The sequence below is a fragment of the Oncorhynchus gorbuscha genome, linkage group LG14, assembly GCF_021184085.1.
Source record: "Oncorhynchus gorbuscha isolate QuinsamMale2020 ecotype Even-year linkage group LG14, OgorEven_v1.0, whole genome shotgun sequence".
Classification (NCBI taxonomy): Eukaryota; Metazoa; Chordata; class Actinopteri; order Salmoniformes; family Salmonidae; genus Oncorhynchus; species Oncorhynchus gorbuscha.
Genome location: NC_060186.1, coordinates 80,072,537 through 80,094,673, shown reverse-complemented (window position 1 = coordinate 80,094,673; position 22,137 = coordinate 80,072,537). Strand labels below are relative to the sequence as shown.

The 22,137-nt window shown below is 43.6% G+C and overlaps 1 protein-coding gene across 2 annotated transcripts in view; it reads right to left on the bottom strand.

Annotated features, from left to right (window-relative positions):
- Positions 1-302: 302 nt before the first annotated feature.
- snx17 (sorting nexin 17) overlaps positions 303-22,137 on the bottom strand; it is a 97,487-nt gene continuing 75,652 nt past the window's right edge. The window contains exons 10-15 of one of the 2 annotated variants that reach the window (XM_046299096.1): positions 13,292-13,495; positions 2,152-2,289; positions 1,840-1,917; positions 1,679-1,753; positions 1,488-1,529; positions 303-901 (exon numbers count right to left, since the gene is read on the bottom strand). In XM_046299096.1, coding sequence (XP_046155052.1) covers positions 782-901; positions 1,488-1,529; positions 1,679-1,753; positions 1,840-1,917; positions 2,152-2,289; positions 13,292-13,495 — 657 coding nt within the window. In that variant the 3' untranslated portion in view covers positions 303-781. Of the gene's footprint in view, positions 902-1,487; positions 1,530-1,678; positions 1,754-1,839; positions 1,918-2,151; positions 2,293-13,291; positions 13,496-22,137 lie in introns of both variants that reach the window. The other variant, XM_046299095.1, reaches the window with a different exon arrangement.

Genomic DNA, 22,137 nt, shown 5'->3' with positions numbered 1-22,137 from the left:
GAGACTATAGATGACTTATCAAGCTGGACAGAGAGAAGAGACTATAGATGACTGTCAGCTAGCTGGACAGAGAGAAGAGACTATAGATGACTGTTATCTAGCTGGACAGAGTGAAGAGACTATAGATGACTGTTATCTAGCTGGACAGAGTGAAGAGACTATAGATGACTGTTATCTAGCTGGACAGAGTGAAGAGACTATAGATGACTGTTATCTAGCTGGACAGAGTGAAGAGACTATAGATGACTGTTATCTAGCTGGACAGAGTGAAGAGACTATAGATGACTGTCAGCTAGCTGGACAGAGAGAAGAGACTATAGATGACTGTCAGCTAGCTGGACAGAGAGAAGAGACTATAGATGACTGTCAGCTAGCTGGACAGAGAGAAGAGACTATAAATGACTTATCAAGCTGGACAGAGAGAAGAGACTATAGACGTAGGCTCATTATCCCTGATACACAGCTTCCACTTGGTTTTAGTAATTTCAATGTCAATTAGACTGCAGACTGTAATTTTAGTTCTATTTGTTCTTGATATTTTATTAAGTTGAATACGGGGGGATTGTAGGATTGTAAAACAGGAGGACAGTGGGTAGTCAGTCATCCTGTACCTGAAACACATAAGATAGCTGGCAGTCTTTGTGAAGCTGATACGACAAGACTGATCTTAAGGCAGGCAGCAGACTCCCAGAAGGGCTACAATCTTACAGAATCCGCTCGGCTCAGCTTGGAAACTTTGCAGATTGCATTCGACAGGTGGAGGGTGGGGAAGGGGTGAATATTACAGGTCATCATCCCCGATCCCCTCGAAGGCATAGTTGCCATGGAAATCGTTGCCGCTGATGTCATTGGCTGAGTTGGAGGCGCTGATCCCTCTGAGAGACACAGAGCTCAGCTTAGTCTGAGAGAGAGAGAGAGAGAAACAGAGACATCGTGTTAGAGCAACAGTCACTTTACACATTTCCATATCAACCCCCAGCCCCCTAAAACAGAGACTCATATCGACCCCCAGCCACCTAAAACAGAGACTCATATCGACCCCCAGCCCCCTAAAACAGAGACTCATATCGACCTCCAGCCCCCTAAAACAGAGACTCATATCGACCCCCAGCCACCTAAAACAGAGACTCATATCGACCCCCAGCCACCTAAAACAGAGACTCATATCAACCCCCAGCCCCTAAAACAGAGACTCATATCGACCCCCAGCCCCCTAAAACAGAGACTCATATCGACTCCCAGCCCCTAAAACAGAGACTCATATCAACCCCCAGCCCCCTAAAACAGAGACTCATATCGACCCCCAGCCACCTAAAACAGAGACTCATATCGACCCCCAGCCACCTAAAACAGAGACTCATATCGACCCCCAGCCCCCTAAAACAGAGACTCAACCATAGAGATCAAATGGTTTACTGTTAATTGTGATTCTCTATGTAATTCTGTGGACTTGACATTTGGGAGATCAAAGCAGGAACATTACTCACTGAGAGTTTGACAATCTGTTCTCGGTTTGGGTCAGGAGAGTCCTGCAGGGGAGAGGAAGGTCACAAATCAGGTGAAACATCAAGTAGAACATCTTTCCATTCCAAAAAAAAACGTCTTAAACGTGTTCTCTTCGGGGGTTTACGGTAATCGGTGGCATATATCATAGACCCCGTGCAGTCCTCGTTCTCACCAGTAGAGGGGGGGATTTCACAGCTTGCTGACTTTCAGACCGATGCAGGGGGCCATTGTGACGTTTCCTTAGCATCTGAACAAGACATAATGAATACAGGAAGTCAGAACACGAGTTAACTTAAGGTGGATCTGTCCCATCACCAAAGACCAAACACGCACCTTCTTGATGCTTCCTCCGGACTTCTTCACCATCAGCTCATCAACCATCGACTGAAGACAGATGCTCATCATGATTGCCTGAAAACACACACACACACACACACACACACACACACACACACACACACACACACACACACACACACACACACACACACACACACACACACACACACACACACACACACACACACACACACACACACACACACACACACTCTCTAGATATTTCATTCAATAGCAGCAAGAGGTCAAACTCCTACTTCTTGGGTGACTCCATATCGACCTGACCTCTAAACCCTAACCTCTGACCTGTGGGCTGGTGATGGTGACCCACTGCAGACGATCTTTGCTCATCAGATACTCGAAGGCCAGCTCCAACTTCACCTCACACTTGGCTGAGGAGCAGGGGCCCGGGGTTGGGGAGGATGAGCCGTTCCCTACCGGGACCTGCTGCGGTTTGGGAAAAGGAGACAGGGTCACTACGGTTGGACACCACCACCACCACCACCATCATCATCATCATCGTCATCATCATCATCCCAACTCAAGCAGTCTGTGCAGCTAATGAATGCCTACACTACAGAGAATGTAACGTTAGCTAAAGGGCAGAGGGTGAAGATACAATCAGATGCTGTGAGCATAGGACTCGGGGTCAAAAGTAGTGCACTACTACATAGGACTCGGGTCAAAAGTAGTGCACTACTACATAGGACTCGGGTCAAAAGTAGTGCACTACTACATAGGACTCGGGTCAAAAGTAGTGCACTACTACATAGGACTCGGGTCAAAAGTAGTGCACTACTACATAGGACTCGGGACTCGTCTCCCATAGGACTCGGGACTCGTCTCCCGTAGGACTCGGGACTAGTCTCCCGTAGGACTCGGGACTAGTCTCCCGTAGGACTCGGGACTCGTCTCCCGTAGGACTCGGGACTCGTCTCCCGTAGGACTCGGGACTCGTCTCCCGTAGGACTCGGGACTCGTCTCCCGTAGGACTCGGGACTCGTCTCCCGTAGGACTCGGGACTAGTCTCCCGTAGGACCCGGGACTCGTCTCCCGTAGGACCCGGGACTCGTCTCCCGTAGGACCCGGGACTCGTCTCCCGTAGGACCCGGGACTCGTCTCCCGTAGGACCCGGGACTCGTCTCACGCGTCTCCCGTAGGACCCGGGACTCGTCTCCCGTAGGACCCGGGACTCGTCTCCCGTAGGACCCGGGACTCGTCTCCCGCAGGACCCGGGACTCGTCTCCCGCAGGACCCGGGACTCGTCTCCCGTAGGACCCGGGACTCGTCTCCCGTAGGACTAGGGACTCGTCTCCCATAGGACTCGGGACTCGTCTCCCATTAGTGTACAGTCTTTACTTAAGGGCTCTGCAGTGGGTCGTTTGGGACGGATATACACCGTCTCGTCATCATAGTGCTAGCTCACTAGCCCTACTGTTTATAGGAGTCTCCTTCTGGAAAAACGGTCTGTTTCCACTTCATCCTCAAGCCCCCTGGGTAATGAGATGGAACAAGAGATTCTATTCTAAGTTGAGATGTGTTTTTCAGATGCTTCTCCTAGTAATGTACAGCTGATGCATTAGGATGCTTGGAAATAGTTTGATTGGAGAGGAACACTCATTAAATATGACTAGGATCCCTGAGGGGGAGTTTAGTAAGTCGCTCTGGATAAGAGCGTCTGCTAAATGACTTAAATGTAAATGTAAATGTACTGGTCCATGTAGTGTGGGGGGGAAGGGGGCAGAACTAAACCATGTTCCCTGTTACCAACTGGATGCCATTCAGCCACAAGAGCATTAGTGAGGCCGGGCACTGTTGTTGGACGATTAGGCCTGGCTCGTAGTAGGCGTTCCAATTCATCCCAAAGGTGTTCGATGGGGTTGAGGTCAGGGCTCTGAGCAGGCCAGTCAAGTTCTTCCACACCGATCTCAACAAACTATTTCTGTATGGACCTCGCTTTGTGCACAGAGGGCATTGTCATGCTGAAACAGGAAAGGGCCTTCCCCGAACTGTTGCCACAAAGTTGGAAGCACAGAATCATCTAGAATGTCATTGTATGCTGTAGCATTAAGATTTCCCTTCACTGGAACTAAGGGGCCCAAACCAAGGAAACAGCCCCAGACCATTATTCCTCATCCACCAAACTTTACAGTTGACACGATGCATTGGGCCAGGTAGCGTTCTCCTGTCATCCGCCAAATCCAGATTTGTCCGTCGGACTGCCAGATGGTGAAAAGCGTGATTCATCACTCCATCACTATTTACACCACTTCAAGATGTTAAGCTTGTGTGCGGCTGTTCGGCCATGGAAACCCATGGATCTAACGATGAGCAGTTTGGAACCTTAAGGAGGTCTTTATAGAGGTTAGAGAGATTATAGAGGTCTTTATAGAGGTGCTTTATATAGGTTATAGAGCTGCTTTATAGAGGTTATAGAGCTGCTTTATAGAGCTGCTTTATAGAGGTTAGAGAGATTATAGAGGTCTTTATAGAGGTTATAGAGCTGCTTTATAGAGCTGCTTTATAGAGGTTACAGAGGTCTTTATAGAGATTAGAGAGATTATAGAGGTCTTTATAGAGGTTACAGAGGTCTTTATAGAGGTTAGAGAGATTATAGAGGTGCTTTATAGAGGTTATAGAGGTCTTTATAGAGGTTAGAGAGATTATAGAGGTCTTTATAGAGGTTACAGAGGTCTTTATAGAGGTTTGAGAGATTATAGAGGTCTTTATAGAGGTTACAGAGATCTTTATAGAGGTTAGAGAGATTATAGAGGTCTTTATAGAGGTTACAGATGTCTTTATAGAGGTTGGAGAGACTATAGAGGTCTTTATAGAGGTTACAGAGGTCTTTATAGAGGTTAGAGAGATTATAGAGGTCTTTATAGAGGTTACATAGGTCTTTATAGAGGTTAGAGAGATTATAGAGGTCTTTATAGAGGTGCTTTATAGAGGTTATAGAGCTGCTTTATAGAGGTTATAGAGCTGCTTTATAGAGCTGCTTTATATAGGTTACAGAGGTCTTTATAGAGGTTAGAGAGATTATAGAGGTCTTTATAGAGGTTACAGAGGTCTTTGTAGAGGTTAGAGAGATTATAGAGGCCTTTATAGAGGTGCTTTATAGAGGTTATAGGGCTGCTTTAGAGCTGCTTTATAGAGGATATAGAGCTGCTTTATAGGGGTTATAGAGCTGCTTTATAGAGGTTATAGAGCTGCTATATAGAGGTTATAGAGCTGATTTATAGAGGTTATAGAGCTGCTTTATAGAGCTGCTTTATAGAGGTTATAGAGCTGCTTTATAGAGCTGCTTTATAGAGGTTATAGAGATGCTTTATAGAGGTTATAGAGCTGCTTTATAGAGCTGCTTTATAGAGTTTATAGAGATGCTTTATAGAGGTTATAGAGCTGCTTTATATAGCTGCTTTATAGAGGTTACAGAGGTCTTTGTAGAGGTTAGAGGGATTATAGAGGTCTTTATAGAGGTTATAGAGCTGCTTTATAGAGGTTATAGAGGTTATAGAGCTGCTTTATAGAGGTTATAGAGCTGCTTTATAGAGGTTAGAGAGATTATAGAGGTCTTTATAGAGGTTATAGAGCTGCTTTATAGAGCTGCTTTATAGAGGTTACAGAGGTCTTTATAGAGATTAGAGAGATTATAGAGGTCTTTATAGAGGTTACAGAGGTCTTTATAGAGGTTAGAGAGATTATAGAGGTGCTTTATAGAGGTTATAGAGGTCTTTATAGAGGTTAGAGAGATTATAGAGGTCTTTATAGAGGTTACAGAGGTCTTTATAGAGGTTTGAGAGATTATAGAGGTCTTTATAGAGGTTACAGAGATCTTTATAGAGGTTAGAGAGATTATAGAGGTCTTTATAGAGGTTACAGATGTCTTTATAGAGGTTGGAGAGACTATAGAGGTCTTTATAGAGGTTACAGAGGTCTTTATAGAGGTTAGAGAGATTATAGAGGTCTTTATAGAGGTTACATAGGTCTTTATAGAGGTTATAGAGGTCTTTATAGAGGTGCTTTATAGAGGTTATAGAGCTGCTTTATAGAGGTTATAGAGCTGCTTTATAGAGCTGCTTTATATAGGTTACAGAGGTCTTTATAGAGGTTAGAGAGATTATAGAGGTCTTTATAGAGGTTACAGAGGTCTTTGTAGAGGTGCTTTATAGAGGTTATAGGGCTGCTTTAGAGCTGCTTTATAGAGGTTATAGAGCTGATTTATAGAGGTTATAGAGCTGCTTTATAGAGCTGCTTTATAGAGGTTATAGAGCTGCTTTATAGAGCTGCTTTATAGAGCTGCTTTATAGAGGTTATAGAGATGCTTTATAGAGGTTATAGAGCTGCTTTATAGAGCTGCTTTATAGAGTTTATAGAGATGCTTTATAGAGGTTATAGAGCTGATTCATAGAGGTTATAGAGCTGCTTTATATAGCTGCTTTATAGAGGTTACAGAGGTCTTTGTAGAGGTTAGAGAGATTATAGAGGTCTTTATAGAGGTTATAGAGCTGCTTTATAGAGGTTATAGAGCTGCTTTATAGAGGTTATAGAGCTGCTTTATAGAGCTGCTTTATAGAGGTTACAGAGGTCTTTATAGAGGTTAGAGAGATTATAGAGGTCTTTATAGAGGTTATAGAGCTGCTTTATAGAGCTGCTTTATAGAGGTTACAGAGGTCTTTATAGAGATTAGAGAGATTATAGAGGTCTTTATAGAGGTTACAGAGGTCTTTATAGAGGTTAGAGAGATTATAGAGGTGCTTTATAGAGGTTATAGAGGTCTTTATAGAGGTTAGAGAGATTATAGAGGTCTTTATAGAGGTTACAGAGGTCTTTATAGAGGTTTGAGAGATTATAGAGGTCTTTATAGAGGTTACAGAGGTCTTTATAGAGGTTAGAGAGATTATAGAGGTCTTTATAGAGGTGCTCTATAGAGGTTATAGGGCTGCTTTAGAGCTGCTTTATAGAGGATATAGAGCTGCTTTATAGGGGTTATAGAGCTGCTTTATAGAGGTTATAGAGCTGCTATATAGAGGTTATAGAGCTTCTATATAGAGGTTATAGAGCTGCTATATAGAGGTTATAGAGCTGATTTATAGAGGTTATAGAGCTGCTTTATAGAGGTTATAGAGCTGCTTTATAGAGCTGCTTTATAGAGGTTATAGAGATGCTTTATAGAGGTTATAGAGCTGCTTTATAGAGCTGCTTTATAGAGTTTATAGAGATGCTTTATAGAGGTTATAGAGCTGCTTTATAGAGGTTATAGAGCTGCTTTATAGAGCTGCTTTATAGAGGTTACAGAGGTCTTTATAGAGGTTAGAGAGATTATAGAGGTCTTTATAGAGGTTAGAGAGATTATAGAGGTGCTTTATAGAGGTTATAGAGGGTCTTTATAGAGGTTAGAGAGATTATAGAGGTCTTTATAGAGGTTACAGAGGTCTTTATAGAGATTATAGAGGTCTTTATAGAGGTTACAGAGGTCTTTATAGAGGTTACAGAGGTTTTTATAGAGGTTGGAGAGACTATAGAGGTCTTTATAGAGGTTACAGAGGTCTTTATAGAGGTTAGAGAGATTATAGAGGTCTTTATATAGGTTACAGAGGTCTTTATAGAGGTTAGAGAGATTATAGAGGTCTTTATAGAGGTGTTTTATAGAGGTTATAGAGCTGCTTTATAGAGGTTATAGAGCTGCTTTATAGAGCTGCTTTATAGAGGTTACAGCGGTCTTTATAGAGGTTAGAGAGATTACAGAGGTCTTTATAGAGGTTAGAGAGATTATAGAGGTCTTTATAGAGGTGCTTTATAGAGGTTATAGGGCTGCTTTAGAGCTGCTTTATAGAGGATATAGAGCTGCTTTATAGGGGTTATAGAGCTGCTTTATAGAGGTTATAGAGCTGCTATATAGAGGTTATAGAGCTGCTATATAGAGGTTATAGAGCTGCTATATAGAGGTTATAGAGCTGATTTATAGAGGTTATAGAGCTGCTTTATAGAGGTTATAGAGCTGCTTTATAGAGCTGCTTTATAGAGCTGCTTTATAGAGGTTATAGAGCTGCTTTATAGAGTTTATAGAGATAATAATAATAATAATAATAATATATGCCATTTAGCAGACGCTTTTATCCAAAGCGACTTACAGTCATGTGTGCATACATTCTACGTATGGGTGGTCCCGGGGATCGAACCCACTACCCTGGCGTTACAAGCGCCATGCTCTACCAACTGAGCTACAGAAGGACCAACTAGGGCCTGTAGAACCTGCCTTGTTGATAGTGTTGTTATGGTAGAGCAGTGCCTTATTATAGACAGACTTCTCTCCATCTTAGATACTGTTGTGTCATATGTATCAATATGTTTTGACCAAGACAGTTTACAATCCAGGGTTACTCCAAGCAGTTTAGTCACCTCAATTTGCTCAATTTTAAAAATGTTATTACAAGATTTGGTTGCAGTTTAGCGTTTAGTGAATGATCTGTCCTAAATACAATGCTTTTAGTTTTAGAAATATTTAGGACTAAATTATTCCTTGCCACCCACTCTGAAACTAACTGCAACTCTTTGTTAAGTGTTGCAGTCATTTCAGTCACTCTAGTAGCTGATATGTATAGTGTTGAGTCATTCGCATACATAGACACACTGGCCAATGGCATGTCATTAGTAAAGATTTAAAAAGTAATGAGCCTAGACAGCTGCCCTGGGGAATTCCTGATTCTACCTGGATTATATTGGAGAGGTTTCCATTAAAGAACACCCTCTGTGTTCTGTTAGACCGTTAACTCTTTATCCACAATATAGCAGGGGGTGTAAAGTAGAGGTCGACCGATTAATCGTCATGGTCGATTACTTAGGGCTGATTTTCAAGTTTTCCTAACGATCGGTAATCTGCATTTTTGGGCGCCGATTACATTGCACTCCATGAGGGGACTGCGTGGCAGGCTGACCACCTGTTATGTGAGTGCAGCAAGGAGCCAAGGTAAGTTGCTAGCTAGCATTAAACTTATCTTTTAAAAAACAATCAATCTTAACATAATCACTAGTTAACTAAACATGGTTGATGATATTACTAGTTTAACTAGCTTGTCCTGTGTTGCATATAATCAATGCGGTGCCTGTTAATTTATCATCGAATCACAGCCTAATTTGCCAAACGGGTGATGATTTAAAAAGCGCATTCGTGAAGAAAGCACTGTCGTTGCACCAATGTACCTAACCATAAACATCAATGCCTTTCTTAAAATCAATACACAAGTATATTTTTTAAAACCTGTATATTTAGTTAAAAGAAATTCATGTTTGCAAGCAATATTAGGGAAATTATGTCACTTCTCTTGCGTTCAGTGCAAGCAGAGTCAGTGAATATGCAGCAGTTTGGGCCACCTGGCTCGTTACGAACTGTGTGAAGACCATTTCTTCCTAACAAAAAAACGTAATTAATTTGCCAGAATTTTACATAATTATGACACAACCTTGAAGGTTGTGCAATGTAACAGCAATATTTAGACTGATGGATGCCACCCATTAGATAAAATACGGAACGGTTCCGTATTTCACTGAAAAATAACCATTTTGTTTTTGAAATGATAGTTTCTGGATTCGACCATATTAATGACCTACGGCTCTTGTTTTATTATATAGAGCAGTCTGTCTGAGAGGTGGTAGGCAGCAGCAGGCTCGTAAGCATTCATTCAAACAGCACTTTCCTGCATTGGCCAGCAGCTCTTTGCGATGCTTGTAGCACAGCGCTGTTTATGACTCCAAGCCTATAAACTCCCCAAATTAGACTGGCAATACTATAGTGCCTATAAGAACATCCAATAGTCAAAGGTATATGAAATGCAAATGGTTTAGAGAGAGAGAGTCCTATAATTCCTATAATAACTACAAGTTAAAACTTCTTACCTGGGAATATTGAAGACTCATGTTAAAAGGAATCACCAGCTTTCATATGTTCTCATGTTCTGAGCAAGGAACTTAAACATTATCTTTTTTAAATGGCGCAGATTGCACTTTGTCTTTGCATTATTTAAACCAAATTGAACATGTTTCAATATTCATTTGAGGCTAAATTGATTTTATTGATGTATTATATTAAGTTAAAATAAGGGTTCATTCAGTATTGTTGTAATTGTCATTATTACACACACATATATATATATATATATATATATATATATATATATATATATATATATATATATATATAAATAATCGGTATCAGCTTTTTTTGGGGGTCCTCCAATAATCGGTATCGGCGTTGAAAAATCATAATCGGTCGACCTCCGTAACACACACCTTTTTCCAGCAGCAGACTATGATCGATAATGTCAAAAGCCCCATTGAAGTCTAATAAAACAGCCCCCACCATCTTTTTTTTGTCATCAATTTCTCTCAGCCAATCATCATTATTTGTGTAAGTGCTGTGCTTGTTGAATGTCCTTCCCTATAAGCGTGCTGAAAGTCGGTCAATTTGTTTACTGTAAAATAGTATTGTTTCTGGTCAACTGCCATTTTTTCCAAAACTTTATTAAGGGTTGGTAAATTGGTCGGCTATTTGAGCCAGTAAAGGGGGCTTTACTATTCTTAGGTTGCAGAATGACTTTTGCCTTTGCACTTTCTAGTAGGCTTATATTGAAAAATGCCATGTAAAGAGGGGTAATATCGTCTATTATCCTCAGTAATTTTCCATCCAAGTGGTCAGACCCCGGTCTCTTGTCATTGTTTATAGACAACAATTATTTTTTTACCTCTTCCACACTCACTCTACAGAATTCAAAATGACACATCAAATTAAATTGTATTTGTTACATGCGCCGAATACAACCTTACCGTGAAGTCCTTACTTACAAGCCCTTGACCAACAATGCAGTTCAATAAATAGAGTTAAGAAAATATTTAGTAAATAAACTAAAGTGAAAAAAATACATCAAAATAAAAATGACAACAACAACGAGGCTATATACAGAGTCAATGTGCGGGGGGTACAGGTCAGTCAAGGTCATTTGTAAAGTGACTATGCATAGATAATAAACAGCGAGTAGCAGCAGTGTTAAAAACAATGGGGGGGCTGTCAATGTAAATAGTCCAGGTGGCCATTTGATTAATTGTTCAACATGTCTTGGGGGTAGAAGCTGTTAAGGAGCCTTTTGGTCCTGGACTTGGCGTTCTGGTACCGCTTTCCATGCGGTAGAAGAGAGAAAAGTCTATGCAACCAGATGCCCTCGATGGTACAGCTGTACCACTTTCTGGGGACCGATGCCAAAGGTTTTCAGTCTCTTGACGGCGAAAAGGTGTTGTTGTGCCCTCTTCACAACTGTCTTGGTGTGTTTGGACCATGATAGTTTGTTGGTGATGTGGACACCAAGGAACTTGAAACTCTCGACCTGCTCCACTACTGCCCCGTCAATGTTAATGGGGGCCTGTTGGGCCCTCCTTTTCCTGTAGTCCACGATCAGTTCCTTTGTAATTGCTCATATTGAGGGAGAGATTGTTGTCCTGGCACCACACTGCCAGGTCTCTGACCTCCTCCCTTATTGGCTGTCTCATCGTTGTCGGCGATCAGGCCTACCACTGTTGTGTCATCAGCAAACTTAATGATGGTGTTGGAGTCAGGCTTGGTCACGCAGTCGTGGGTGAGCAGGGAGTACAGGAGGGGAGTAAGCACGCACCCCTGAGGGGCCCCAGTGTTAAGGATGAGGGAGGGTTTCCGGCATGATGGTGTTGATGTGAGCCATGACCAGACTTTCAAAGCACTTCATGGCTTCATACAATGCTTGTCTTTCATAATTTGGTCAGATATACTTGGATGTGTAGTGTCAGTGTTTGTTGTTGAGATGTCATGCTTTATAGAGTTTATAGAGCTGCTTTATAGAGGTTATAGAGCCGCTTTATAGAGGTTAGAGAGGTGCTTAGAGAGGTGCTTTATAGAGGTTATAGATGTCTTTATAGAGGTTAGAGAGATTATAGAGGTCTTTATAGAGGTTACAGAGGTCTTTATAGAGGTTCGAGAGATTATAGAGGTCTTTATAGAGGTAACAGAGTTCTTTATAGAGGTTAGAGAGATTCTAGAGGTCTTTATAGAGGTTACAGAGTTCTTTATAGAGGTTAGAGAGATTCTAGAGGTCTTTATAGAGGTTACATAGGTCTTTATAGAGGTTAGAGAGATTATAGAGGTCTTTATAGAGGTGCTTTATATAGGTTATAGGGCTGCTTTAGAGCTGCTTTATAGAGGTTATAGAGCTGCTTTATAGAGCTGCTTTATAGAGGTTACAGAGGTCTTTATAGAGGTTAGAGAGATTATAGAGGTCTTTATAGAGGTTACAGAGGTCTTTATAGAGGTTACAGAGGTCTTTATAGAGGTTAGAGAGATTATAGAGGTCTTTATAGAGGTGCTTTATAGAGGTTATAGGGCTGATTTAGAGCTGCTTTATAGAGGATATAGAGCTGCTTTATAGAGGTTATAGAGCTGCTTTATAGAGGTTATAGAGCTGCTATATAGAGGTTATAGAGCTGCTTTATAGAGGTTATAGAGCTGCTTTATAGAGGTTATAGAGCTGCTTTATAGAGCTGCTTTCTAGAGGTTATAGAGCTGCTTTATAGAGCTGCTTTATAGAGGTTATAGAGATGCTTTATAGAGGTTATAGAGCTGCTTTATAGAGCTGCTTTATAGAGGTTATAGAGATGCTTTATAGAGGTTATAGAGCTGCTTTATAGAGGTTATAGAGGTTATAGAGCTGCTTTATAGAGGTTAGAGAGGTGCTTTATAGAGGTTATAGAGGTGCTTTATAGAGGTTAGAGATGTGCTTTATAGAGGTTATAGAGGTGCTTTATAGAGGTTATAGAGGTGCTTTATAGAGGTTATAGAGGTGCTTTATAGAGGTTATAGAGGTCTTTATAGAGGTTAGAGATGTGCTTTATAGAGGTGCTTTATAGAGGTTATAGAGGTCTTTATAGAGGTTATAGAGGTGCTTTATAGAGGTTATAGAGGTGCTTTATAGAGGTGTGTGAAGACAGTTAAACTGTAGTCAGGCAATGACCTGTCTTTCGTCCTATATTGGCACTGTACATGTCCCTTCCTGCTTCCTGTACCATACGCCTCAGAATGAGCATACAGCTGTCTGGCTGGGTGATAAAGGGGCTCTGTGGGGTTGTGTGTAAGTGGTCAGTTTACCCAGAGGAGAGAAATAGAAGCATGTGTGTGGCACACTACAGGGGGGGGGGACAAATGGGAGAACCACACTTGTTTTAATGAGAGGGAGGGGAAAGGGGGAAGTGAGAGATCACGCTAACACCAATTCGGTCATAATTTGGATGGATTCCAAAACGAATGATGAAATTGGTTCCCCTCCCCTGTAAAACTGACTGTAGAGAACAACTTCCCTCTACTCTAAATTCAGCATTCAGAGGACACTTAAAATAGAGATTAGAGTAACGTAATTTGGGGGTTACGTACAGACGAAGTGACCCTCCAGCATCTCATGCGCGTGACCTTGAAGCTCCCCTCCTTCATCTGTTCATTGGGCAGCTTGACCTGGAAGTTAAGCTCGTTGTTGCCAGCGGAGACGATCACGTGACAGCCCTTCTCCGGGAAGTCTGTCACGCACGGGTCAAACTTGATGTAGCCGAAGTATTTCAGCGTCTGACCGAGCCTAATGAACTGGAGAAACAGGCAGACATCCTAACCTAATGAACTGGAGAAACAGGCAGACATCTTAGCCTAATGAACTGGAGAAACAGGCAGACATCTTAGCCTAATGAACTGGAGAAACAGGCAGACATCTTAGCCTAATGAACTGGAGAAACAGGCAGAAATATTAGCCTAATGAACTGGAGAAACAGGCAGAAATATTAGCCTAATGAACTGGAGAAACAGGCAGAAATATTAGCCTAATGAACTGGAGAAACAGGCAGAAATATTAGCCTAATGAACTGGAGAAACAGGCAGAAATATTAGCCTAATGAACTGGAGAAACAGGCAGAAATATTAGCCTAATGAACTGGAGAAACAGGCAGAAATATTAGCCTAATGAACTGGAGAAACAGGCAGACATCTTAGCCTAATTAACTGGAGAAACAGACAGAAAGACATGAACTAGCAGAAACAGACAGAAAGACACGAACTAGCAGAATGAACTAGAGAGACAGGCAGGAAGACATGAACTAGCAGAATGAACTAGAGAGACAGGCAGGAAGACATGAACTAGCAGAATGAACTAGAGAGACAGGCAGGAAGACATGAACTAGCAGAATGAACTAGAGAGACAGGCAGGAAGACATGAACTAGCAGAATGAACTAGAGAGACAGGCAGGAAGACATGAACTAGAGAGACAGGCAGGAAGACATGAACTAGCAGAATGAACTAGAGAGACAGGCAGGAAGACATGAACTAGCAGAATGAACTAGAGAGACAGGCAGGAAGACATGAACTAGCAGAATGAACTGGAGAGACAGGCAGGAAGACATGAACTAGAGAGACAGGCAGGAAGACATGAACTAGAGAGACAGGCAGAAAGACATGAACTAGAGAGACAGGCAGGAAGACATGAACTAGAGAGACAGGCAGGAAGACATGAACTAGAGAGACAGGCAGGAAGACATGAACTAGAGAGACAGGCAGGAAGACATGAACTAGAGAGACAGGCAGGAAGACATGAACTAGAGAGACAGGCAGGAAGACATGAACTAGCAGAATGAACTGGAGAGACAGGCAGGAAGACATGAACTAGAGAGACAGGCAGGAAGACATGAACTAGAGAGACAGGCAGGAAGACATGAACTAGCAGAATGAACTGGAGAGACAGGCAGGAAGACATGAACTAGCAGAATGAACTAGAGAGACAGGCAGGAAGACATGAACTAGCAGAATGAACTAGAGAGACAGGCAGGAAGACATGAACTAGCAGAATGAACTGGAGAGACAGGCAGGAAGACATGAACTAGAGAGACAGGCAGGAAGACACGAACTAGCAGAATGAACTAGAGAGACAGGCAGGAAGACATGAACTAGCAGAATGAACTAGAGAGACAGGCAGGAAGACATGAACTAGCAGAATGAACTGGAGAGACAGGCAGGAAGACATGAACTAGCAGAATGAACTAGAGAGACAGGCAGGAAGACATGAACTAGCAGAATGAACTGGAGAGACAGGCAGGAAGACATGAACTAGCAGAATGAACTAGAGAGACAGGCAGAAAGACATGAACTAGCAGAATGAACTGGAGAGACAGGCAGGAAGACATGAACTAGCAGAATGAACTGGAGAGACAGGCAGGAAGACATGAACTAGAGAGACAGGCAGGAAGACATGAACTAGAGAGACAGGCAGGAAGACATGAACTAGCAGAATGAACTGGAGAGACAGGCAGGAAGACATGAACTAGCAGAATGAACTGGAGAGACAGGCAGGAAGACATGAACTAGCAGAATGAACTGGAGAGACAGGCAGGAAGACATGAACTAGCAGAATGAACTGGAGAGACAGGCAGGAAGACATGAACTAGCAGAATGAACTGGAGAGACAGGCAGGAAGACATGAACTAGCAGAATGAACTGGAGAGACAGGCAGGAAGACATGAACTAGCAGAATGAACTGGAGAGACAGGCAGGAAGACATGAACTAGCAGAATGAACTGGAGAGACAGGCAGGAAGACATGAACTAGCAGAATGAACTGGAGAGACAGGCAGGAAGACATGAACTAGCAGAATGAACTGGAGAGACAGGCAGGAAGACATGAACTGGCAGAATGAACTGGAGAGACAGGCAGGAAGACATGAACTAGCAGAATGAACTAGAGAGACAGGCAGGAAGACATGAACTAGCAGAATGAACTAGAGAGACAGGCAGGAAGACATGAACTAGCAGAATGAACTGGAGAGACAGGCAGGAAGACATGAACTAGCAGAATGAACTAGAGAGACAGGCAGGAAGACATGAACTAGCAGAATGAACTAGAGAGACAGGCAGGAAGACATGAACTAGCAGAATGAACTGGAGAGACAGGCAGGAAGACATGAACTAGCAGAATGAACTAGAGAGACAGGCAGGAAGACATGAACTAGCAGAATGAACTAGAGAGACAGGCAGGAAGACATGAACTAGCAGAATGAACTAGAGAGACAGGCAGGAAGACATGAACTAGCAGAATGAACTAGAGAGACAGGCAGGAAGACATGAACTAGCAGAATGAACTGGAGAGACAGGCAGGAAGACATGAACTAGCAGAATGAACTGGAGAGACAGGCAGGAAGACATGAACTAGCAGAATGAACTGGAGAGACAGGCAGGAAGACATGAACTAGAGAGACAGGCAGGAAGACATGAACTAGCAGAATGAACTGGAGAGACAGGCAGGAAGACATGAACTAGCAGAATGAACTGGAGAGACAGGCAGGAAGACATGAACTAGAGAGACAGGCAGGAAGACATGAACTAGCAGAATGAACTGGAGAGACAGGCAGGAAGACATGAACTAGCAGAATGAACTGGAGAGACAGGCAGGAAGACATGAACTAGAGAGACAGGCAGGAAGACATGAACTAGAGAGACAGGCAGGAAGACATGAACTAGAGAGACAGGCAGGAAGACATGAACTAGAGAGACAGGCAGAAAGACATGAACTAGCAGAATGAACTGGAGAGACAGGCAGGAAGACATGAACTAGCAGAATGAACTAGAGAGACAGGCAGGAAGACATGAACTAGCAGAATGAACTAGAGAGACAGGCAGGAAGACATGAACTAGCAGAATGAACTAGAGAGACAGGCAGGAAGACATGAACTAGCAGAATGAACTAGAGAGACAGGCAGGAAGACATGAACTAGCAGAATGAACTGGAGAGACAGGCAGGAAGACATGAACTAGCAGAATGAACTGGAGAGACAGGCAGGAAGACATGAACTAGCAGAATGAACTGGAGAGACAGGCAGGAAGACATGAACTAGCAGAATGAACTGGAGAGACAGGCAGGAAGACATGAACTAGCAGAATGAACTAGAGAGACAGGCAGGAAGACACGAACTAGCAGAATGAACTGGAGAGACAGGCAGGAAGACATGAACTAGCAGAATGAACTAGAGAGACAGGCAGGAAGACACGAACTAGCAGAATGAACTAGAGAGACAGGCAGGAAGACATGAACTAGCAGAATGAACTAGAGAGACAGGCAGGAAGACATGAACTAGCAGAATGAACTGGAGAGACAGGCAGGAAGACATGAACTAGCAGAATGAACTAGAGAGACAGGCAGGAAGACATGAACTAGCAGAATGAACTAGAGAGACAGGCAGGAAGACATGAACTAGAGAGACAGGCAGGAAGACATGAACTAGCAGAATGAACTAGAGAGACAGGCAGGAAGACATGAACTAGCAGAATGAACTAGAGAGACAGGCAGGAAGACATGAACTAGCAGAATGAACTGGAGAGACAGGCAGGAAGACATGAACTAGCAGAATGAACTAGAGAGACAGGCAGGAAGACACGAACTAGAGAGACAGGCAGGAAGACACGAACTAGAGAGACAGGCAGGAAGACATGAACTAGAGAGACAGGCAGGAAGACATGAACTAGAGAGACAGGCAGGAAGACATGAACTAGAGAGACAGGCAGGAAGACATGAACTAGAGAGACAGGCAGGAAGACATGAACTAGAGAGACAGGCAGGAAGACATGAACTAGAGAGACAGGCAGGAAGACATGAACTAGCAGAATGAACTAGAGAGACAGGCAGGAAGACATGAACTAGCAGAATGAACTAGAGAGACAGGCAGAAAGACACGAACTAGCAGAATGAACTAGAGAGACAGGCAGGAAGACATGAACTAGAGAGACAGGCAGGAAGACATGAACTAGCAGAATGAACTGGAGAGACAGGCAGGAAGACATGAACTAGCAGAATGAACTAGAGAGACAGGCAGGAAGACATGAACTAGAGAGACAGGCAGGAAGACATGAACTAGAGAGACAGGCAGGAAGACATGAACTAGCAGAATGAACTAGAGAGACAGGCAGGAAGACATGAACTAGCAGAATGAACTAGAGAGACAGGCAGGAAGACATGAACTAGCAGAATGAACTGGAGAGACAGGCAGGAAGACATGAACTAGCAGAATGAACTGGAGAGACAGGCAGGAAGACATGAACTAGCAGAATGAACTGGAGAGACAGGCAGGAAGACATGAACTAGAGAGACAGGCAGGAAGACATGAACTAGAGAGACAGGCAGGAAGACATGAACTAGAGAGACAGGCAGAAAGACATGAACTAGAGAGACAGGCAGGAAGACATGAACTAGCAGAATGAACTGGAGAGACAGGCAGGAAGACATGAACTAGCAGAATGAACTGGAGAGACAGGCAGGAAGACATGAACTAGCAGAATGAACTGGAGAGACAGGCAGGAAGACATGAACTAGAGAGACAGGCAGGAAGACATGAACTAGAGAGACAGGCAGGAAGACATGAACTAGAGAGACAGGCAGGAAGACATGAACTAGAGAGACAGGCAGGAAGACATGAACTAGCAGAATGAACTAGAGAGACAGGCAGGAAGACATGAACTAGCAGAATGAACTAGAGAGACAGGCAGGAAGACATGAACTAGAGAGACAGGCAGGAAGACATGAACTAGAGAGACAGGCAGAAAGACATGAACTAGAGAGACAGGCAGGAAGACATGAACTAGCAGAATGAACTAGAGAGACAGGCAGGAAGACATGAACTAGAGAGACAGGCAGAAAGACATGAACTAGAGAGACAGGCAGGAAGACATGAACTAGCAGAATGAACTAGAGAGACAGGCAGGAAGACATGAACTAGCAGAATGAACTAGAGAGACAGGCAGGAAGACATGAACTAGCAGAATGAACTAGAGAGACAGGCAGGAAGACATGAACTAGCAGAATGAACTAGAGAGACAGGCAGGAAGACATGAACTAGCAGAATGAACTGGTGAGACAGGCAGGAAGACATGAACTAGAGAGACAGGCAGGAAGACATGAACTAGAGAGACAGGCAGGAAGACATGAACTAGAGAGACAGGCAGAAAGACATGAACTAGAGAGACAGGCAGGAAGACATGAACTAGCAGAATGAACTAGAGAGACAGGCAGGAAGACATGAACTAGCAGAATGAACTAGAGAGACAGGCAGGAAGACATGAACTAGAGAGACAGGCAGGAAGACATGAACTAGCAGAATGAACTAGAGAGACAGGCAGAAAGACATGAACTAGAGAGACAGGCAGAAAGACATGAACTAGAGAGACAGGCAGGAAGACATGAACTAGCAGAATGAACTGGAGAGACAGGCAGGAAGACATGAACTAGCAGAATGAACTGGAGAGACAGGCAGGAAGACATGAACTAGCAGAATGAACTGGAGAGACAGGCAGGAAGACATGAACTAGCAGAATGAACTAGAGAGACAGGCAGGAAGACACGAACTAGCAGAATGAACTGGAGAGACAGGCAGGAAGACATGAACTAGCAGAATGAACTAGAGAGACAGGCAGGAAGACACGAACTAGCAGAATGAACTAGAGAGACAGGCAGGAAGACATGAACTAGCAGAATGAACTAGAGAGACAGGCAGGAAGACATGAACTAGCAGAATGAACTGGAGAGACAGGCAGGAAGACATGAACTAGCAGAATGAACTAGAGAGACAGGCAGGAAGACATGAACTAGCAGAATGAACTAGAGAGACAGGCAGGAAGACATGAACTAGAGAGACAGGCAGGAAGACATGAACTAGAGAGACAGGCAGGAAGACATGAACTAGAGAGACAGGCAGGAAGACATGAACTAGAGAGACAGGCAGGAAGACATGAACTAGAGAGACAGGCAGGAAGACATGAACTAGAGAGACAGGCAGGAAGACACGAACTAGAGAGACAGGCAGGAAGACATGAACTAGAGAGACAGGCAGGAAGACATGAACTAGAGAGACAGGCAGGAAGACATGAACTAGAGAGACAGGCAGGAAGACATGAACTAGAGAGACAGGCAGGAAGACACGAACTAGAGAGACAGGCAGGAAGACATGAACTAGAGAGACAGGCAGGAAGACATGAACTAGAGAGACAGGCAGGAAGACATGAACTAGAGAGACAGGCAGGAAGACATGAACTAGAGAGACAGGCAGGAAGACATGAACTAGCAGAATGAACTAGAGAGACAGGCAGGAAGACATGAACTAGCAGAATGAACTAGAGAGACAGGCAGAAAGACACGAACTAGCAGAATGAACTAGAGAGACAGGCAGGAAGACATGAACTAGAGAGACAGGCAGGAAGACATGAACTAGCAGAATGAACTGGAGAGACAGGCAGGAAGACATGAACTAGCAGAATGAACTGGAGAGACAGGCAGGAAGACATGAACTAGCAGAATGAACTAGAGAGACAGGCAGGAAGACATGAACTAGCAGAATGAACTAGAGAGACAGGCAGGAAGACATGAACTAGCAGAATGAACTGGAGAGACAGGCAGGAAGACATGAACTAGAGAGACAGGCAGGAAGACATGAACTAGAGAGACAGGCAGGAAGACATGAACTAGCAGAATGAACTGGAGAGACAGGCAGGAAGACATGAACTAGAGAGACAGGCAGGAAGACATGAACTAGCAGAATGAACTGGAGAGACAGGCAGGAAGACATGAACTAGCAGAATGAACTGGAGAGACAGGCAGGAAGACATGAACTAGCAGAATGAACTGGAGAGACAGGCAGGAAGACATGAACTAGAGAGACAGGCAGGAAGACATGAACTAGCAGAATGAACTGGAGAGACAGGCAGGAAGACATGAACTAGAGAGACAGGCAGGAAGACATGAACTAGCAGAATGAACTGGAGAGACAGGCAGGAAGACATGAACTAGCAGAATGAACTGGAGAGACAGGCAGGAAGACATGAACTAGCAGAATGAACTGGAGAGACAGGCAGGAAGACATGAACTAGCAGAATGAACTAGAGAGACAGGCAGGAAGACATGAACTAGCAGAATGAACTAGAGAGACAGGCAGGAAGACATGAACTAGCAGAATGAACTGGAGAGACAGGCAGGAAGACATGAACTAGCAGAATGAACTAGAGAGACAGGCAGGAAGACATGAACTAGAGAGACAGGCAGGAAGACATGAACTAGAGAGACAGGCAGGAAGACATGAACTAGCAGAATGAACTGGAGAGACAGGCAGGAAGACATGAACTAGCAGAATGAACTGGAGAGACAGGCAGGAAGACATGAACTAGAGAGACAGGCAGGAAGACATGAACTAGAGAGACAGGCAGGAAGACATGAACTAGAGAGACAGGCAGGAAGACATGAACTAGAGAGACAGGCAGGAAGACATGAACTAGCAGAATGAACTAGAGAGACAGGCAGGAAGACATGAACTAGCAGAATGAACTAGAGAGACAGGCAGGAAGACATGAACTAGCAGAATGAACTAGAGAGACAGGCAGGAAGACATGAACTAGAGAGACAGGCAGGAAGACATGAACTAGAGAGACAGGCAGGAAGACATGAACTAGAGAGACAGGCAGGAAGACATGAACTAGCAGAATGAACTGGAGAGACAGGCAGGAAGACATGAACTAGCAGAATGAACTAGAGAGACAGGCAGGAAGACATGAACTAGCAGAATGAACTAGAGAGACAGGCAGGAAGACATGAACTAGAGAGACAGGCAGGAAGACATGAACTAGAGAGACAGGCAGGAAGACATGAACTAGAGAGACAGGCAGGAAGACATGAACTAGCAGAATGAACTGGAGAGACAGGCAGGAAGACATGAACTAGCAGAATGAACTGGAGAGACAGGCAGGAAGACATGAACTAGAGAGACAGGCAGGAAGACATGAACTAGAGAGACAGGCAGGAAGACATGAACTAGAGAGACAGGCAGGAAGACATGAACTAGAGAGACAGGCAGGAAGACATGAACTAGAGAGACAGGCAGGAAGACATGAACTAGCAGAATGAACTAGAGAGACAGGCAGGAAGACATGAACTAGCAGAATGAACTAGAGAGACAGGCAGAAAGACACGAACTAGCAGAATGAACTAGAGAGACAGGCAGGAAGACATGAACTAGAGAGACAGGCAGGAAGACATGAACTAGCAGAATGAACTGGAGAGACAGGCAGGAAGACATGAACTAGCAGAATGAACTGGAGAGACAGGCAGGAAGACATGAACTAGAGAGACAGGCAGGAAGACATGAACTAGCAGAATGAACTGGAGAGACAGGCAGGAAGACATGAACTAGAGAGACAGGCAGGACGACATGAAC